Below are 15759 nucleotides of genomic sequence, written 5' to 3'. Positions count from 1 at the left end.
AATTCGTGACGTCGAGACCAATGCAATCGAGAAACCATTGATCTTTGCACTCGACTGTTTGTAGCTTTCTGGTAATGTTACGATAGCGATATACAATTGTGATAAAGCGATCTCGTGCCCACAAGATACGCGGCATTTGTAAATAATGTATAGTTGATAATTGGGATTTTCTTACGCATGTGACGCTTATTAAAAAGAACAGATATTAACAAATTTAAAGCTACAATAGTAATAGATCATATACAATAGTTCGTAAATTAAAATATATAAAAAATAAATTAAAAACATAAAGAGATAAAGTCAAGAGTTTTCCTAATCAAAAACACTTCTTATTATATCATATCTTTGATAAAAGTATTATGAATCTGTCAACAAGTAAAATTGTCTAACAAAAGATAATCAATTAACATCATACAAAAACAATAATAACTTTGTAACAAGATTAGGCAGATATAGATAGAACTCAAGGTAAAAAATTTTCAAGTATTTGCTTTGAGTGATTATGTGGAGTGAACATCATTCCGCCAATTAAAAGTGTTTTAACATTAAAGTAATTTAATTAAAAACTTTTTCTTGATTAAAATTTACTATAAGAGATTTTTGACTGACTAGCTTATATTTGATATGAAGATGTATGTATGTATAGACTATATAGATTAAAAGCTGACAAGTGACAATTGAAAATAAGATACTAATTTCACGATTAATTTGCAATTGAGATTTTTTAATCATTATCCTACCCATAAAATCTATTTTGCTTAACCTTATATTGCACAAATATTTAATTATTTATCTATTATCAATAAATATTAATCCAAAAATGACAAAAAATATAGAAAAGATAAGTGGAATTATTTGTTACTTAATCGATTACATTGCAAAATGAAAAATCAATTGTAATAACGTGAAAAATAAAAGTATCAGAAAATAGTATCGCAAGTATTTATACATATAATATATTAATAAACAACAAAGCTAGATTCTGTGACTCTCTTAATTTTTCTAATTTCTTTTCTGTTTAAAAAACCTAGAAGATTAGAATTGACTATCTTGAATGATTATCCCGAAACCTGTTTATTATTCACGGTACGCGATAAGATTTTTTGAAGGTGCGGCCAATTTAAGGATAAACGGGGACTGCGGCCAGAAGGACTGGTTATTCTCACTTGACCGTGAAGCTCTGTCGGGGACCAAAGTGATAAAACTTAAGTGGCGCAGGCTAAGGTCGTTACCACTATCGTATGTACGATGCGTTCTCCGGCATCCTGCGATCGTCAGTAGACGATGACCACTCGTTGGCGTCGCATCGTTCCTCAATCGTGCACCTGAATCACTCACTCTAACTAGGAATAGACATGTGGAGTCGCGTTAGGATTGCTTTGGCCCTGGTGGCCGTCGTGCCCTGGCAAGTCTCTTCGTTGCATTCGGACGCGGGACCATGGGTCCAAGCCACGAGGGGCGAACTCTGGCCTTTGCCGAAAACGCGTATTGTCAAAGAAGACTTCTATTTATTGCGACCGTCAAACTTCGACTTCCGTGTAAGTCTTCTCATCACTTTACTTTCTTTTTACACTATTCTAAACCATCAAATTATTTTATTAATCATTATTCATTTAATGCGGTAAAGAAAATGGATATACCTAATTGGTTTTTAAACCTTTCCGTACGGATATTTATTTAGACTGAATTATTTAGACGAATTAATCAGTTTTTATTGTCAATTTTATTATTTTCACAATATTACCTTACCGCAGCGTTTTCTAAATAATAAAATAATAAGACTTTCGTGCACGCGCGAAACTACTGTTTTAGTGAAACCGTTATTTCGTCGAATGCAAAATTTCTTCTTTCTCACTTATTCTATCCTTTTGACATAGTATATTTGCATGTTTATTGAATATTACTATTATCTCTTCAAAAGTAATATAAATTAATTTTCAAATAAGAAATGAGAAACTTTAATAAGAAAATTAATTTTAAATAAAGGACGAATTATCTTAATTTTTACACATTGTATTCATATTTCCATTTGTTGATTGTGTCATATTTTTAGCAGTTTTATAAAATGTTATCTTGATTTTATATCATTTTATATCATTATATAATTTAACGTTTTTATTCGCAAAGGTGAACGGTGACATGTGCGATATCGTGACTGAGGCAATAGAACGGTACACGAGAATTATTTTGACGGAAGCTAGGATAGCAAGATTGGTCACGGAAGGGCAGCCAAGAACATCCGTTCGAGACGATCCTCATTTTAAAGGCACTCTTGAGGCTCTAAGCATCCGTCTGTTGCAGCCTTGCGAACAGAACGGCGAACATTGGCCACATTTGTACATGAATGAAACTTGTAAGTTTCCTTTGTAAGTACAAAATTAAACCTAATTTTTTTAATTTGTTAATTTGCACGATAATTAGATATATGTAACAAATAACAGAAAATGTTGAAAATGAATTCTGCTATTTATATGCACTTTCTCATTTCAAATAGATTTAAAAATAGATAAACGTGAATATCTAATTAATTAACTAATGGCAAACCTGCAACTTTTGCTGCAAGTCTGTCATAACTCTAATGTATGTTTCATGTGCACTCTCTTTGCATGTGCAGCATACATTACAAAGTAATAGGTAGTGCACCAACAAATTAATTGAATGATGTCAGTGAGCAGCAGCTCACTCGTAACCCCGACCTAACATTCACCGATTTGCGTCGATAACGGGCTTGCGTGAGCACAAATTGGATTTTTGCAGTCCTTAATAACGTCTCCTCTCATCAGCGATATTAAACCAATTTATCATCGATTTCATGATTTCCGATAGGCTTCATTAAACGGTACATTGACTGACAGACAAAAAATAATAAAAGAGATAAAGAGATCACACACAGTTAGAAAACACTTTTTCATATATATCTAACGAAGACAAAAATAAGATTTATCTTTCCTAATTAATTAATTTCCACTTTATAATTTTATATATTTTAAGAAAAGTAACTTTTTTAATAAACCTTTTACATTTAAAGTTGCAATAGAAAGCAGTCCTATACGCATATGTAGACAGAGAAAACTAATATCTGTTATAAATGTATAATATATTTGGTTCAAAAACTTACTAAATATATTAAAAATACGTAACTTTTTATATCTGCACAAAGTTTACGATTTTAGATATTTAATAAGTAACATAATCAATATTTTGTCTCTATTTATTTCTCATGATAAGGTTATTTAGGCTCTTTGAAACAATGACCGATCAATTTATTACTGATCGCGAAGGAAATTACAATTAATTTAGTTCAATTAAAGGAGATTCCAAGGCACGAAATAAAGATGCAGACCGAACACGCGCAAGACGAGTTGAGTTGAGCAATGCGCAATCAGCAAAACGATTGAAACGAAAACGGACAATAAGACAACTCTGATCTGCTTCCTAGTTTCTTATCGTTTAAAGACTTTAAAGCTAAATGCCATAAGGTCATAACCACCGATTAGCGAACTAAATTCTATGATTTTCTCCGTGCTCGTTTTCCTCGATCGAGTCGATTTAGCACGACGCTTGACATCGCGGTACACGCCTTTTGCAGATAAGCTCGAGATAAACGAGACCTCATCGGTTGCCGTCCTATGGGCCGAATCCGTGTGGGGAATCCTTCGTGGTTTCGAGACTTTTTCGCAGATATTGGCACCGTCTGGCGATGGCCCGAGCGTAAATATTAAAATATTTATATACCTTTTATTTTAAATAATGGATTTTTTATGCAAACTATAAAAAATAAAATGCGAAGATGATAAAAATAACGTTTCGTGGAAAAAATATTGATAATTTCTGCTGGCTCGACTATGGAACTTGTCAACAGAAAAAAACAACTTTCAGAGTACAGCGCTTATAACGTTTTTGCAATTCTTCTACGCGGATATTATGATCTTTAGTCTGAACAATTGAACCAACATGAATTTAATCGCGTGTTGCAGTTGAAAGTAAAATGCCAGACCATCTTGGACGGGCCAAAACTGCCGCATCGCGGCCTCCTACTCGATACCTCTCGCCATTATCTACCCCTATCTGACATACTGTTGACACTGGACGCTATGTCGTACAACAAGCTAAACGTCCTTCATTGGCACATCGTCGACGACAACAGTTTCCCGTATCAGAGCACCAGTTATCCCGACCTGTCCGCCAAAGGCGCTTACCATCACTCGATGATCTACACGCCTAATGACGTGCAGAAAGTTGTTGATTATGCGAGATTACGGGGGATCCGAGTGATGCCCGAGTTCGACACACCTGGGCACACTAGATCATGGGGTCTGGCTTATCCGGAATTACTGACAACGTGTTACGGTAAATGAAGAAGATATATAATTTATCAATCAGTCACGATGTTCTAATAAAATTCTAAGTGTGTCAGAAATAAATAATAATTTTAAAAGATTCAACACAAATTCATTTTTATCTCTCTAGGTTCTAGGCTACTAATATCTCTTCAGTAATGTAAATTAGCTCATTCGTATATCCGTTAGATTCTTCCGGAAAGCCGAACGGTAAACTAGGCCCGATGGACCCGACGAATCCGGCTCTGTATGACTTTGTACGGAATTTGTTCTCTGAGATCGTGCAAGTATTCCCGGATCAATATCTCCACCTGGGTGGCGACGAAGTACCCTTCGATTGCTGGGCCAGCAATCTGAGAATTGTCGAGTACATGAAGGCGCGCAATATGTCTAAGAAATTCGAGCTACTCGAGAACGAATATATCGCCAAGCTACTCGCGATCAGCAATTCGCTAGACGCCAATACTATTGTGTGGCAAGAGGTGATTACTTCATTTTTCTTTTTTTTTACAATAAAAAACTCGATTATTGAAAAAATTAATAGAGATACCTCCGTATACAATATTATTATTATTATGAAATATGAGCATTATCGTTTATTATTATTTATTATAAGAGACATTTCATTATATATAAATTGCATGGCTTATAGGTTTTCGATAATGGCGTTGTGTTGCCTTCGAGCACCGTAGTGCACGTTTGGAAGTTGCCACAATGGCAAAAGGAGCTAGAGAGAGCAACGATGGCAGGACATCCGGTTCTGCTGTCATCCTGCTGGTATCTAGACCACATCGCCAGCGGCGGCGACTGGGAAAAGTATTACAATTGCGATCCCTTCGATTTTGTCAATGCAGGCAATGCCACGAATCTGATGCTCGGCGGTGAGACTTGCATGTGGGCAGAGTTTGTCGACAAGTAAGTCTTTTCTTTCTTTGAACTCATATTTGAAAAACTATACGGATGAGATCCTTTATTTGAAAATAATTTCTGACGTTTATAATCTTTTTCTTGGCAAATGTATCAAAGGGTAAAATACTATGTGGACGATAATATTTATTTTGTCTGTTAAGAAAACGATTACACGAAATGTACGCCGAGCATTGAGCCATCATATTTATTTTCAGAAATAACGTACATCCGAGGATCTGGCCACGTGCGAGCGCGGCAGCCGAACGTCTGTGGAGCTTCAACAAGCAGGATAACAGTGTCGCCGCTCGACGCTTGGAAGAGCACGCTTGCCGTATGAACAGACGCGGTATTCCCGCCCAGCCGCCGAATGGATCAGGGTTCTGCGTAACATAGCCGGTTCCCCGTCAGTCGACACCAATGCTCCGTTTAATCTAGGCAACGTTTACGCTCGCGTAGCGAGCCCACGAGAAATACGAGCCTTCGTTTCGCGCACCCATTCATCGTTATTGCATAAGCACGCGTGTATCATCAATAAATACAGCTAAAGTAACACGAGAACCTGTATTTCTTTTCACATACATGTCCAATCGTGCAAATCTGTCTCTAGCAACAATTCCCAACAATTCCCAACACGCGTATTAATTACAATGATCGGAAAAGAATGCTATAAATAAGTAAACTAAACGTCCTTTTAAAATAACCAGAAATTACTGTAATTATATGCATATAATAAACTATACGTTTTTGAAACATAGGTCTCCTGCATTATTATTTCGTACATTTCTATGTGTAAAATAAAATTTGTCTGAATCAATCAATCTTAAGAATAACGGGATGTTGAAATATTTAAACCTCATCTGCTTATATATGTCGCGATTGCGTTATATCTATCATTCTTCCTCCCTAACAATGTCGAAATCATGATATATTCTTGAATGTAGATGTTGCGACAAAGATACGGCGTTGCTTTTGTTACTAGCTTTTCAGTCGAGCTCGTGAACCACTGGAATGCACCGACTGATGTGCATCGAGAGTATTGTCGAATGTGGACATGCGGTGACAGTTGCATTCCCTATAGAGAAGGAATCTCTTTGTCGAAACTCAAACAGTTGTGACGAAATTGATTTCCGTTGGCGGTTAAAGTCAATTTAGACCGAATACTTTTTATCAGCGGTATGCAAATTGCAAATGCTGTTCACTGCTGTTTATCAAATGATTAAACCCAATCCAGCTCCGAACATCGTATTACTACCAACAGTTGGCAAACTGTATAATGCAATTAAATAATTTATACAAATTGTGATAGTTTATTTTATCCGTTTGTTTATTGTTTATTTATCTTATATCTTAATTTTAATAATAATTTTTTCAACAAATTTTGAATCAGCTTTTTTTCAGGAAAGACTACTATACTATTTGTTGCAATTTTCATATTCAATGTCAAATACTTTTTAATAATTAAACCCAATCAAATTAGCATAAAGTGGCAAAAATAATAAGATTTCGTTATCTACATTTATTATTTTAAGACGAGTATAAATGTGTATAATCTTTAACTTTTATAAATCTTTTATAAATCTTTACTTTTATAAATCGTTATCAGTTAAACATTTTTAGACAAAATTGTCTAGATCTCTAGCTGTCAGCTATGATAAATGACTTAATGCTTACGTTTCCTACAAAACAAGCAATTAACGTCAGCCTTGTACATACATACATACATCTATAATCGGAAAAGAGAAACGGGAATCACCGTACTTATGTGATTCCCGCGCGTAATTTATTCTGCGAAAGCCGACAATCGATTTTTTTACGGGTCACCAAGGTTACCAGTAAATAATCTTTGATTGATCAGTCCACAGACATGAGAGGCTAATTTTAAATTCCAAAGTATTTCTTGTTAGCAACCAAAATTCCAAGTAACTTTATATAACTTCCACGACGACGGGTATTGTCACTCATTTGATCGGAAAATCAACAACTTAATGTCAATTATTAAATCTCGAAAGAAATACAGAGTAACGTCATCGACAATTAACGTTGTCTTGAACACATCTTTAACATCATGTCGAGGTAAATTTTACTGGGAATTCATTATACTAATAGAATTTGTTCTAGTCAGATTATATTATATTAACACAATTTCATCTACGCAATTATTTTCGACATCATATTGCGTTAAACTTTCAATTTTATAAAAATAATCCCATATGTAATAAAATAACAAAAAATAATAATGAACGAACATCATAGAATTAATTAATTGGGAAGTTTACTTAAAAAAAAACATTTCATAAAAAATAAAGACTATATTAAATTAATTTTCTAATTAAACTATATTAAATATGTGGTATATTGCAATTAGATTAAAGTATGCGCAAAGAGAATAATTAAATATTTTTTTCTTAATTTGCATATTAATGCGTAATATTTTTAGTCATTTAATAATTTATATGGTTATTAAGTTCCAGGAGTTGCCAGAATTTACGTCTTCTTCCCCCTTCCTGTCGTCTACCAACGAAATGTTCAGTTCCATGCTCTGTAATTTGTTGTACTCCACCTGTGAGCTATCCTTACATGCCTCGTGTATCTCGTGTTCAATATAAAACAACTTGCTCACCCCAATCTGTGCCAAAACCTATTAAGACAGTGGTATGTTTGTCACGCGGAATATCAACTTTCGTTCTTTAAGAATTTTCTCTAATAAGTATGTCATATGACATAAAAAGGTCTTTTAATATATGGTTTACCGTGTTACGTTTAGTATAATACGCACATATTGTAAAGTAAAGTCTATTCTTAAAAGACGTCATGGTTGATTTATTATTATACATCATACTGAATCAATTTCTATCATTTCAAACTGTTATTTTAATTTTAAATAATTAATTTCTATTGTTGTCTTGTGCGCTAATATATGTATAATATTATATACACACATACATAATATTTTATGCTCCTTTGATAATAAAAAAAACTGAAAAAAAAATTTTGTAAAAGATATATCTACCACCTTGTCCAACCTGCTCTACTTCTCAACCGAAAATGGAAATGACGTATCTGCCACCCGCACCCACATCACCCTCTTCGCCACCCTGCTTTTACGTTTGCAGCACGAATTGCGTTCCTTGCACACCTTGCCCATTACCAATCTCGTGTAACTCGCCCCGTAGGCCCCCGCTATGTCATCAGTTTGTTACCATACTTCCACTTATTAAAATTAATTGCTGAGGTTAATATGAGTTTCTTGTTTCACAGTACCTTGTCCCTCCGTTAAGTGACGGCGCGCTAATTGGCGACTGACTGAACAGTAATTATACAAATGCAAGCAAAGTAAGCGTCACAAAAAAAAGTACATAAGAGATAAAAATACGAGCTTGCTAAACGACACGCTTAAGCTAGATTATAAATTATGAAATTTTTTGATAACATATTTATAAAAATAAAAATGAAATTAAAACTTTATAAAGTATGTGCTTTATAGAAATTTTAAACAAGAATTTATATGATTTTAGTAATTATTCTAATATATTGCTTATTAATTTCCTATGCAATTATAACATTTTGATAATCTTATTTGTTAGATAAAGACTTATTTTTCTCTATTGATTTTTTTCTATTTGCAGGGAAAGAAGAATGTGAAGAATAATTACATAATATTTACAGTAAAATGCAATATAATACAATTATGTATAAACAATTGGTATTATTTAAAATAAAAATTGATATTTATTATAAAATACTAATTTCTAATATAAAAATTAATATTATTTAATATTTGTTTACAATTTTTTCTATCGAATTTAATCCCCTTGTCCTTGCCTACCCGAATCCTTACCTACCCGTATTCCGATCTATAGTCCTACCTATATCCATTTTCCTACCTATCAGTTTTATAATCTAATATACAAAACATTAATGAAGACCGCGACACGATTTATAAGGGACCTGATTTGTTGGTTATTTTAGTAGGATACCTGATGAACGAAATATCTCCAAGTGACACGATCACTTGAGATGTGAGAAAAGTGGAATTGGGAGTTCTAACACGCGCTCGATTGGGATTTAATTGCGGCTTTTCCAATCTCGCACTTATGCGAGAAAATATAGAGAAGACAGCCCTTTGGGGCAAATAAATAAGTAAATAAATAAATTATATATATATATATATATATATATATATATATATAATCATTTTACATGTTACCTTATTTCACCATTGCAATGTGGTCAATGTTGACCACTTACCTTTAATGTATCCAATCTTCTTTCTTCGGGCCAGATGGACTTACCTTTGTCGCTCCTGGCCATATGCAATCTAGTCACATTTCGACCAGATCAAAAGGAAGGAGAAAAATTCCTTGTTTCCTTCCTTGTCGGATCATTATCGCCGAAAGATAATATTATGTTCGATTCGAATTACACGCGAGCATCGATTGTATCAAAAACAACGAGAAGATAATTTAAAAAATATATGTGTATATTAATTCATAAAACTAACTAACCTAACCTAACTGTACAATAATTCAATTGAACATTGAGAAATATTTCTATCACTAATTCTGTTATCTACTTGAGAATATTGAATAACCGTTTTTTAAATTTGGAATTGTAATCAAGTACCTACATAAAAAAATTTTACTTCACGTTATATATAAATACCTTAATTATATCTCGCAAAAAATTGAAATTTATAATGCGGACAAAATTAAAAAATTAATAATCGGAAAATTTCTCGATAAAAACCGACCGCGAAAACCGACCGATACAAACGGAAATACAAAGATGCGTGATTGTGCATGTTCATGCGACACCTATTGAATGAAAATGTATCAAGTAAGATACATAAAATAAATGACGTGAGATTCGAAAAAAAGAAAATTCCCGCACAATTGATATTATAATTAATCATTAATCGCGTTATTATAATTAAATAATATAATATGATTGCAAATCTTTATAAACTTATATATCGATATAAATATATCTCGTCATATTTTTCATTTTTTACCAAAATTATTTTTTATATAATATATTCATGTATATTACTGTAAAATTGAATATATATAATTGTATTATATATGATCGATTCTAAAATAATTTTAAGTTTCAGCGTTTCTCGACAAAATATTTAGAATCTCACGTCATATATTACTTGACCGGCATAAAGCCAATTTCTCAATCAAAAATAGATGGATATGTTACAAAAAACATGCGTGGACAATTTATTAGGAGAATTATCATACAACTGTAAAAGTTGTATAAAAAGATATATAAAAATTTCATAGAAAGCCAAGGAAATTAAAAAAAACTAAGGAATCTTTTAAAGAAATCTATGAAAAGAAAAAGAGAGAAATAAAGTCGTAATCTCATGATAATTACAACTGGATGTTACGAGTGAAATTTAATGAAGGAAATTTAATTAGGGAAGAATATTTGAATTGTAAGAACTACGTCCGAGTTGAAATTTATGCTTGTTTGTAATTCGTAATTGTTCAGGTGTACGATGTTTCAGTTATCTGATGATCGAGCACATTAATATTCAACAGAATCGCATTACTAAAGCAAACAAAAAACGGAATAAAAAGAGTGATTCTGATTTTTCCGTCGCGATTCTTCTAGCAACGAAATTAAGATAGGAAACTTTTATGAAGAATACATATTTAAATACATATTAAAAAAGCGGTAAAAATTTTGAAAACATTTACCAGGTGAATTAATACTCAATTCTTCATTCCACAAGCTTGATGAAGAATTTGATGTAGAAGCTAAATTTAGAGATGTAGGCAAGTTCACTTGTTGTATTGCTTGAGACTTTGGATGTTTCTTTTTATAATTAGTAGTAGTTCTAAATAAAAAAAAATGGTGCAAGTAGAAACTTGCACATTGCTTCCTCATAGAAGAAGCAGAGATTTCGTCCAATCATTAGTTAACGTGAGAAATATATAAAGAAATATATATATATCTATATATATATATATATATCAAAATCTATGTATATAACGTTTTTCTATAAGACCCGTATTCAAAAAGGAAATATAATCTGTGAAACAAGCAACTTATTCAGTCATTTTTTTAAATTGACAATTAGAGATATTATTTCTAAATGCTTGTTTCACAGATCAAATCAATCGAACAAATATGTCGAAAAATTTTTTTAAAAAGAACCCCTTTACCAATTATCGCCAAATTCAATACCAACTTTTCTTAAATGATACTCTATCAATTAAAAAAAAATTCAGCCCGATATCTCAATATTTACGAAAGTTAAAACAATTACGGCCATTTCTAAAAAAATTCAAAATTTTTTTAACTAGAAGTTTCTCGTCCATACCATCATCTAAAACTATTTAAAGAATATATTATTGTTTATTTAAAAAAATTAAATTATTATTTATTAAATTATTATAATTATTATTAATTAAATTATTATATCTATATAATAACTTATTAATTATTACTTTTTCTAACTTCTTCACTCATTTCATTCACTTTGTTGTTAAAATTTTCCATTTCAATAAATATAAACGTTAAATATCTTTTAAAATATATATTAAAGTACATTCAAACGTCTCGGTGACAGATTACTAAAATGACTGACATATAATATGTGAAATTATCAGCTTATACAGTCTTTTTTGACTGATACTCTATATAAAATTACATATACAACTTATACATGTAACTTTTTGAGCAGAAATCCATAACTCCTTCATCGATCTTCGCCAAATCTTAAAGAACAATGTGCAAGTTTCTACTTGCACACTTTTTTTATTGTGATTTTAAAATTTGCAAAATTTTTTTAAAAAAGAACCTCTTTACCATCATCATCACCCCAAAAACAGCTCGATATCTCAATATTTGCGGAAGTTAGAGCAACCACGGACATTTTTAAAAAAATTCAAAATTTTTTTAAAAAAGAACCCCTTTACCGATTGTCGCCAAATTCAATACCAACCTTCCTTGAATGATACTCTATCGATTAAAAAAAAAAACAGCTCGATATATCAATATTTGCGGAAATTAGAGCAACCACAACATCAAATGTGCACATACATACATACATACACACACACATACAGACATTTTTTGTAGGCGATATTTCGACGTTTTACAACAATCTGAACATATTGGCAGAAAAAACTCAAAAACCAATCTCTTCGTTGGTTTCTTCTACCCCCTATTTCATATATAATTCATTTAAATTTGATTGACTAGACCCAACTTTATGCGCAATCAAAGGTTCATATATGAAATTCACGAAAACAAAGCTTCCTCTATGAGGAAGCAAAAATCAACTTTTAGACTCCTAAATTAAATCAAAGCGAAGTAATCATAAACTTTACTGATTGTTACAGTCGGCGATATCCATCCGACATTCAAATCGGCGTTGGAAGCAATCATCTTCAGTCTCAAATTATATACACCGCAGATGCTCTAATAATACACGATAATTACAACAAGGCGCAACACCTTAATGACATTGGTTTAATTAAACTATCGAAAGACATCACATTTAATAAAACCATCACATCGACAGCTCTAATATCTAACAACGAGGATTTTGAAGGCGTTAAATTGCAAGTCTCTGGTTGGGGAAGACTCTGGGTAAATATATAAGAAATATATCTCATATCTCATTTAAAATTATCTACCAAAATTATCTAACCAAAATTTATACAAGGGCGAGTTTTGACAAATATTATTTTACAGCTCTCGAGAACTTTCAAGGACGATATATTATATTCTTTATCATTTCTATATCAAAACTAAGGTATCAGGCATTAGTTTAAAACACTTTATTTTCAGGCGGGCGGCCCGATTCCAGTACGCCTGCAACATGTCACAGTAACAGGATATTCTCGAAAGAGATGCGCTGCGATATACCCACACAATATCACCGATGGTCATATATGCACCCTTGAATCGATGGGTAAAGGAGTTTGCAATGTAAGTATATAATTGTAAAATAAATTGTGCACGCGTTTATCTTATAACAACCTTTATCCCGCTAAAAATTATAAAAAAGTTTAGTAAAAAAAAGAGTAATCGTCGTTGCTTTATCTATGTTGATATCAGATTGATAAGGAATGACGAATGACATTTCTATCGTTCAGATAATTTGTTAGAACTAGTTCTGATAGAAAAGCGGTTAATTGCTTTACAAAAACAACTTTAAAGTGACGATTATTAACGTCACGCGCTGATATCTAGAGAATCAATATTTCGATGAAAAATTCTGGCGAATATTACTACATTAAATACGCTATCTCCGCAGGGTGATTCCGGTGGTGCGCTCACTTACGAAGACAAACTAGTTGGCATCGTGTCTTTTGGTGTTCCATGCGCCGAGGGCGTTCCAGATGTGTTCACTAAAGTGTACTACTACAGAGACTGGGTCAACAAATATATTAATGCAGGCTGCAACCAACAATTAAACATCCTTCTCGGACTTTTTACAACGTATCTGTGCATACATTCATTTTTGTAGATACGTATATTTTATTGCGCGCGTCTGTGATCGGTTAATTTTAATTATTGATGAATATTGCATAAGGATGTAAATAAAGATCTTAAGAAAAAATTGTATCGTTACGGATAATGTTTTATAAGTTATAAAATTTCTCTTCTATTACATGTAATATATGTATATCTATATACAAAAATATATTACCCAAGTATATTTCGATATGTACGAGATTGAAATTAATTTATTGAACGTATAATTTTTCCTAAGATTCTTTGAAAAACATACAAAGAATATTTCCAGAATACTTCCAGAAATTGTGCATAAAGTTAACATTGCGGCATATCAAGTGCGTACAAAATGTCGGATATTTTAATGAATAATTAAAACATTATACTTTAAAACAAATAAAGCTTTATTTAATCAAAATAAGCTTCATTATCATCAATACATTTACCCTAATAATTTTACAATAAATATATACAATTTCTAAAAAAAAATGTATCTTTAAAATCAATTAATTGTCTTACAGCTCTCTCTCTCTCTCTCTCTCTCTCTCTCTCTCTCTCTCTCTCTCTCTCTCTCTCTCTCTCTCTCTCTCTCTCTCTCTCTCTCTCTCTCTCTCTCTCTCTCTCTCTCTCTCTCTCTCTCTCTCTCTCTCTCTCTCTCTCTCTCTCTCTCTCTCTCTCTCTCTCTCTCTCTCTCCCTCTCCCTCTCCCTCTCCCTCTCCCTCTCCCCTCTCCTCTCCCTCTCCTCTCCCTCTCCCTCTCCCTCTCCCTCTCCCTCTCCCTCTCCCTCTCCCTCTCCCTCTCCCTCTCCCTCTCCCTCTCCCTCTCTCTCTCTCTCTCTCTTTCGATAAAAAAATTTTACTTAGAAGAAATTTAAGTAGTAGAAACTAAGACTCTTAGAATACCACTATCAATTAAAACTTTATCATGTGACTTATTTTGCAGAGAAAAATTTCCACGTTAAAATTTCTAAAACTAACACTATACTGTTCTTTATTAACATTGTTTTCTCTAAAAGCTCTGTTAATATTGCGAGTAGCTACAGTAGCATTATTTCCCAATTTAAATTCATATAAGAAAACTATACATATTTCATTAAATTTCATAGTTATTTGAACTTTAAACAATAAAATCAAAACGCGTGTTTAAAAAAAGCTTTATGAACACAGGAATAATAAGCGTAACTATAATTATTATAACTATTATAAGCAATTAAATTGTATATAATATTTTTCTATAAAACTAATAATATGACTGAAACATACCAATACTTTCAATTAGCAAAATCCAACATTTCACATGCACCAACCTAATAGACAGCATATCTATTTTATACATTTCAAGTCAATTGCATTAGTATCAAGACGCAATAAAACAATAAATATATATATATATTTATATATATATATATATATATATATAAATTTTAAACTCTCGACAGGTAATAGACAGTTCATTACTTATCAAAGGCAATTAAATACTCATTAGTTGATAAAGTACTCAGTTTTGATTCACTCCTTAAAGCGAATTAACTTGGCGCTTGCTAGACCTCGAAATTTTAAATAAATAAGGATAACAATAAATAAAAATAATTCATAGAAGAATGCGACGGGGAGTAACAAAATGATTATCAGCGTGTGTGTATGTGCGAGCGAGTGATATGGGTGTGCGTGACGACGGGCGAATAATGCGGCTTATAATTAAGTATAGGATAAGTTTATTTATTTATTTAAAATTTCCAGGTCTAGCAGCGCCAAGTTTTTTATAAGAAAAATTTATGTATTTTAATAAAATATTTTATTTTGTACTATCTCTGTAATTCTTTGTGATTAAATCTTTTATTCTATTGAAAAATACATATATAAACTTTGTATTTAAATACCTGTATTCCCTCGTTGGATTAAATATTTTAATAAAATATTTTTATTTTGTACTGTTCCTCTGTAATTCTTTATGACCACTAAAAAATACACATGTAAACTTTGTATTTAAATATCTTGTATTCCCTTGTTAAATTTAAATAAATTTTTTAATC

At 32.1% G+C, this 15759-nt stretch overlaps 3 protein-coding genes across 3 annotated transcripts; all 3 read left to right on the top strand.

Moving 5' to 3' along the window:
• The first annotated feature begins 1022 nt into the window (after positions 1-1022).
• On the top strand, positions 1023-5807 carry LOC139769075 (beta-hexosaminidase subunit beta). The gene is made up of 7 exons (XM_071699835.1): positions 1023-1538; positions 2128-2353; positions 3590-3711; positions 3978-4350; positions 4530-4822; positions 4993-5255; positions 5465-5807. The coding sequence occupies exons 1-7, from the start codon at positions 1356-1358 to the stop codon at positions 5640-5642; spliced, it is 1638 nt and encodes a 545-aa protein (XP_071555936.1). The 5' UTR covers positions 1023-1355; the 3' UTR covers positions 5643-5807.
• Positions 5808-7697: 1890 nt separating this feature from the next.
• On the top strand, positions 7698-8480 carry LOC139769051 (uncharacterized; the record flags this gene model as incomplete). Its single annotated transcript, XM_071699809.1, has 2 exons — positions 7698-7901; positions 8250-8480. Coding segments are annotated over 2 exons (435 nt in total), but the record flags the coding sequence as incomplete, so codon positions are not given.
• Positions 8481-10076: 1596 nt separating this feature from the next.
• On the top strand, positions 10077-14148 carry LOC139769050 (chymotrypsin-2-like). The gene is made up of 4 exons (XM_071699808.1): positions 10077-10085; positions 12555-12857; positions 13059-13199; positions 13528-14148. Exons 1-4 carry the CDS (start codon positions 10077-10079, stop codon positions 13738-13740), a joined length of 666 nt encoding a protein of 221 aa, XP_071555909.1. The 3' UTR covers positions 13741-14148.
• Positions 14149-15759: the final 1611 nt, after the last annotated feature.

This window comes from Temnothorax nylanderi, unplaced genomic scaffold (genome assembly GCF_030848795.1).
Source record: "Temnothorax nylanderi isolate EJ_2023f unplaced genomic scaffold, tnyl_v1.0 TNYL_tig0020_pilon, whole genome shotgun sequence".
Taxonomy (NCBI): domain Eukaryota; kingdom Metazoa; phylum Arthropoda; class Insecta; order Hymenoptera; family Formicidae; genus Temnothorax; species Temnothorax nylanderi.
The sequence above is the reverse complement of the archived record's forward strand: the minus strand, read 5'-3'. Positions and strand labels throughout refer to the sequence as shown.

What these genes read in the sequence shown, in the direction of transcription:
- LOC139769050 (XM_071699808.1), top strand. An exon ending in CTGGTTGGGGAAGACTCTGG is followed by an intron (nt 12,858 to 13,058) that starts GTAAATATATAA and finishes CTTTATTTTCAG; the next exon opens with GCGGGCGGCCCGATTCCAGT. An exon ending in TGGGTAAAGGAGTTTGCAAT is followed by an intron (nt 13,200 to 13,527) that starts GTAAGTATATAA and finishes CTATCTCCGCAG; the next exon opens with GGTGATTCCGGTGGTGCGCT.
- LOC139769075 (XM_071699835.1), top strand. Translation starts at nt 1,356, where the DNA reads ATGTGGAGTCGCGTTAGGATTGCTTTGGCCCTGGTGGCCGTCGTGCCC. An exon ending in TTTGTACATGAATGAAACTT is followed by an intron (nt 2,354 to 3,589) that starts GTAAGTTTCCTT and finishes CGCCTTTTGCAG; the next exon opens with ATAAGCTCGAGATAAACGAG. An exon ending in CGTCTGGCGATGGCCCGAGC is followed by an intron (nt 3,712 to 3,977) that starts GTAAATATTAAA and finishes CGCGTGTTGCAG; the next exon opens with TTGAAAGTAAAATGCCAGAC.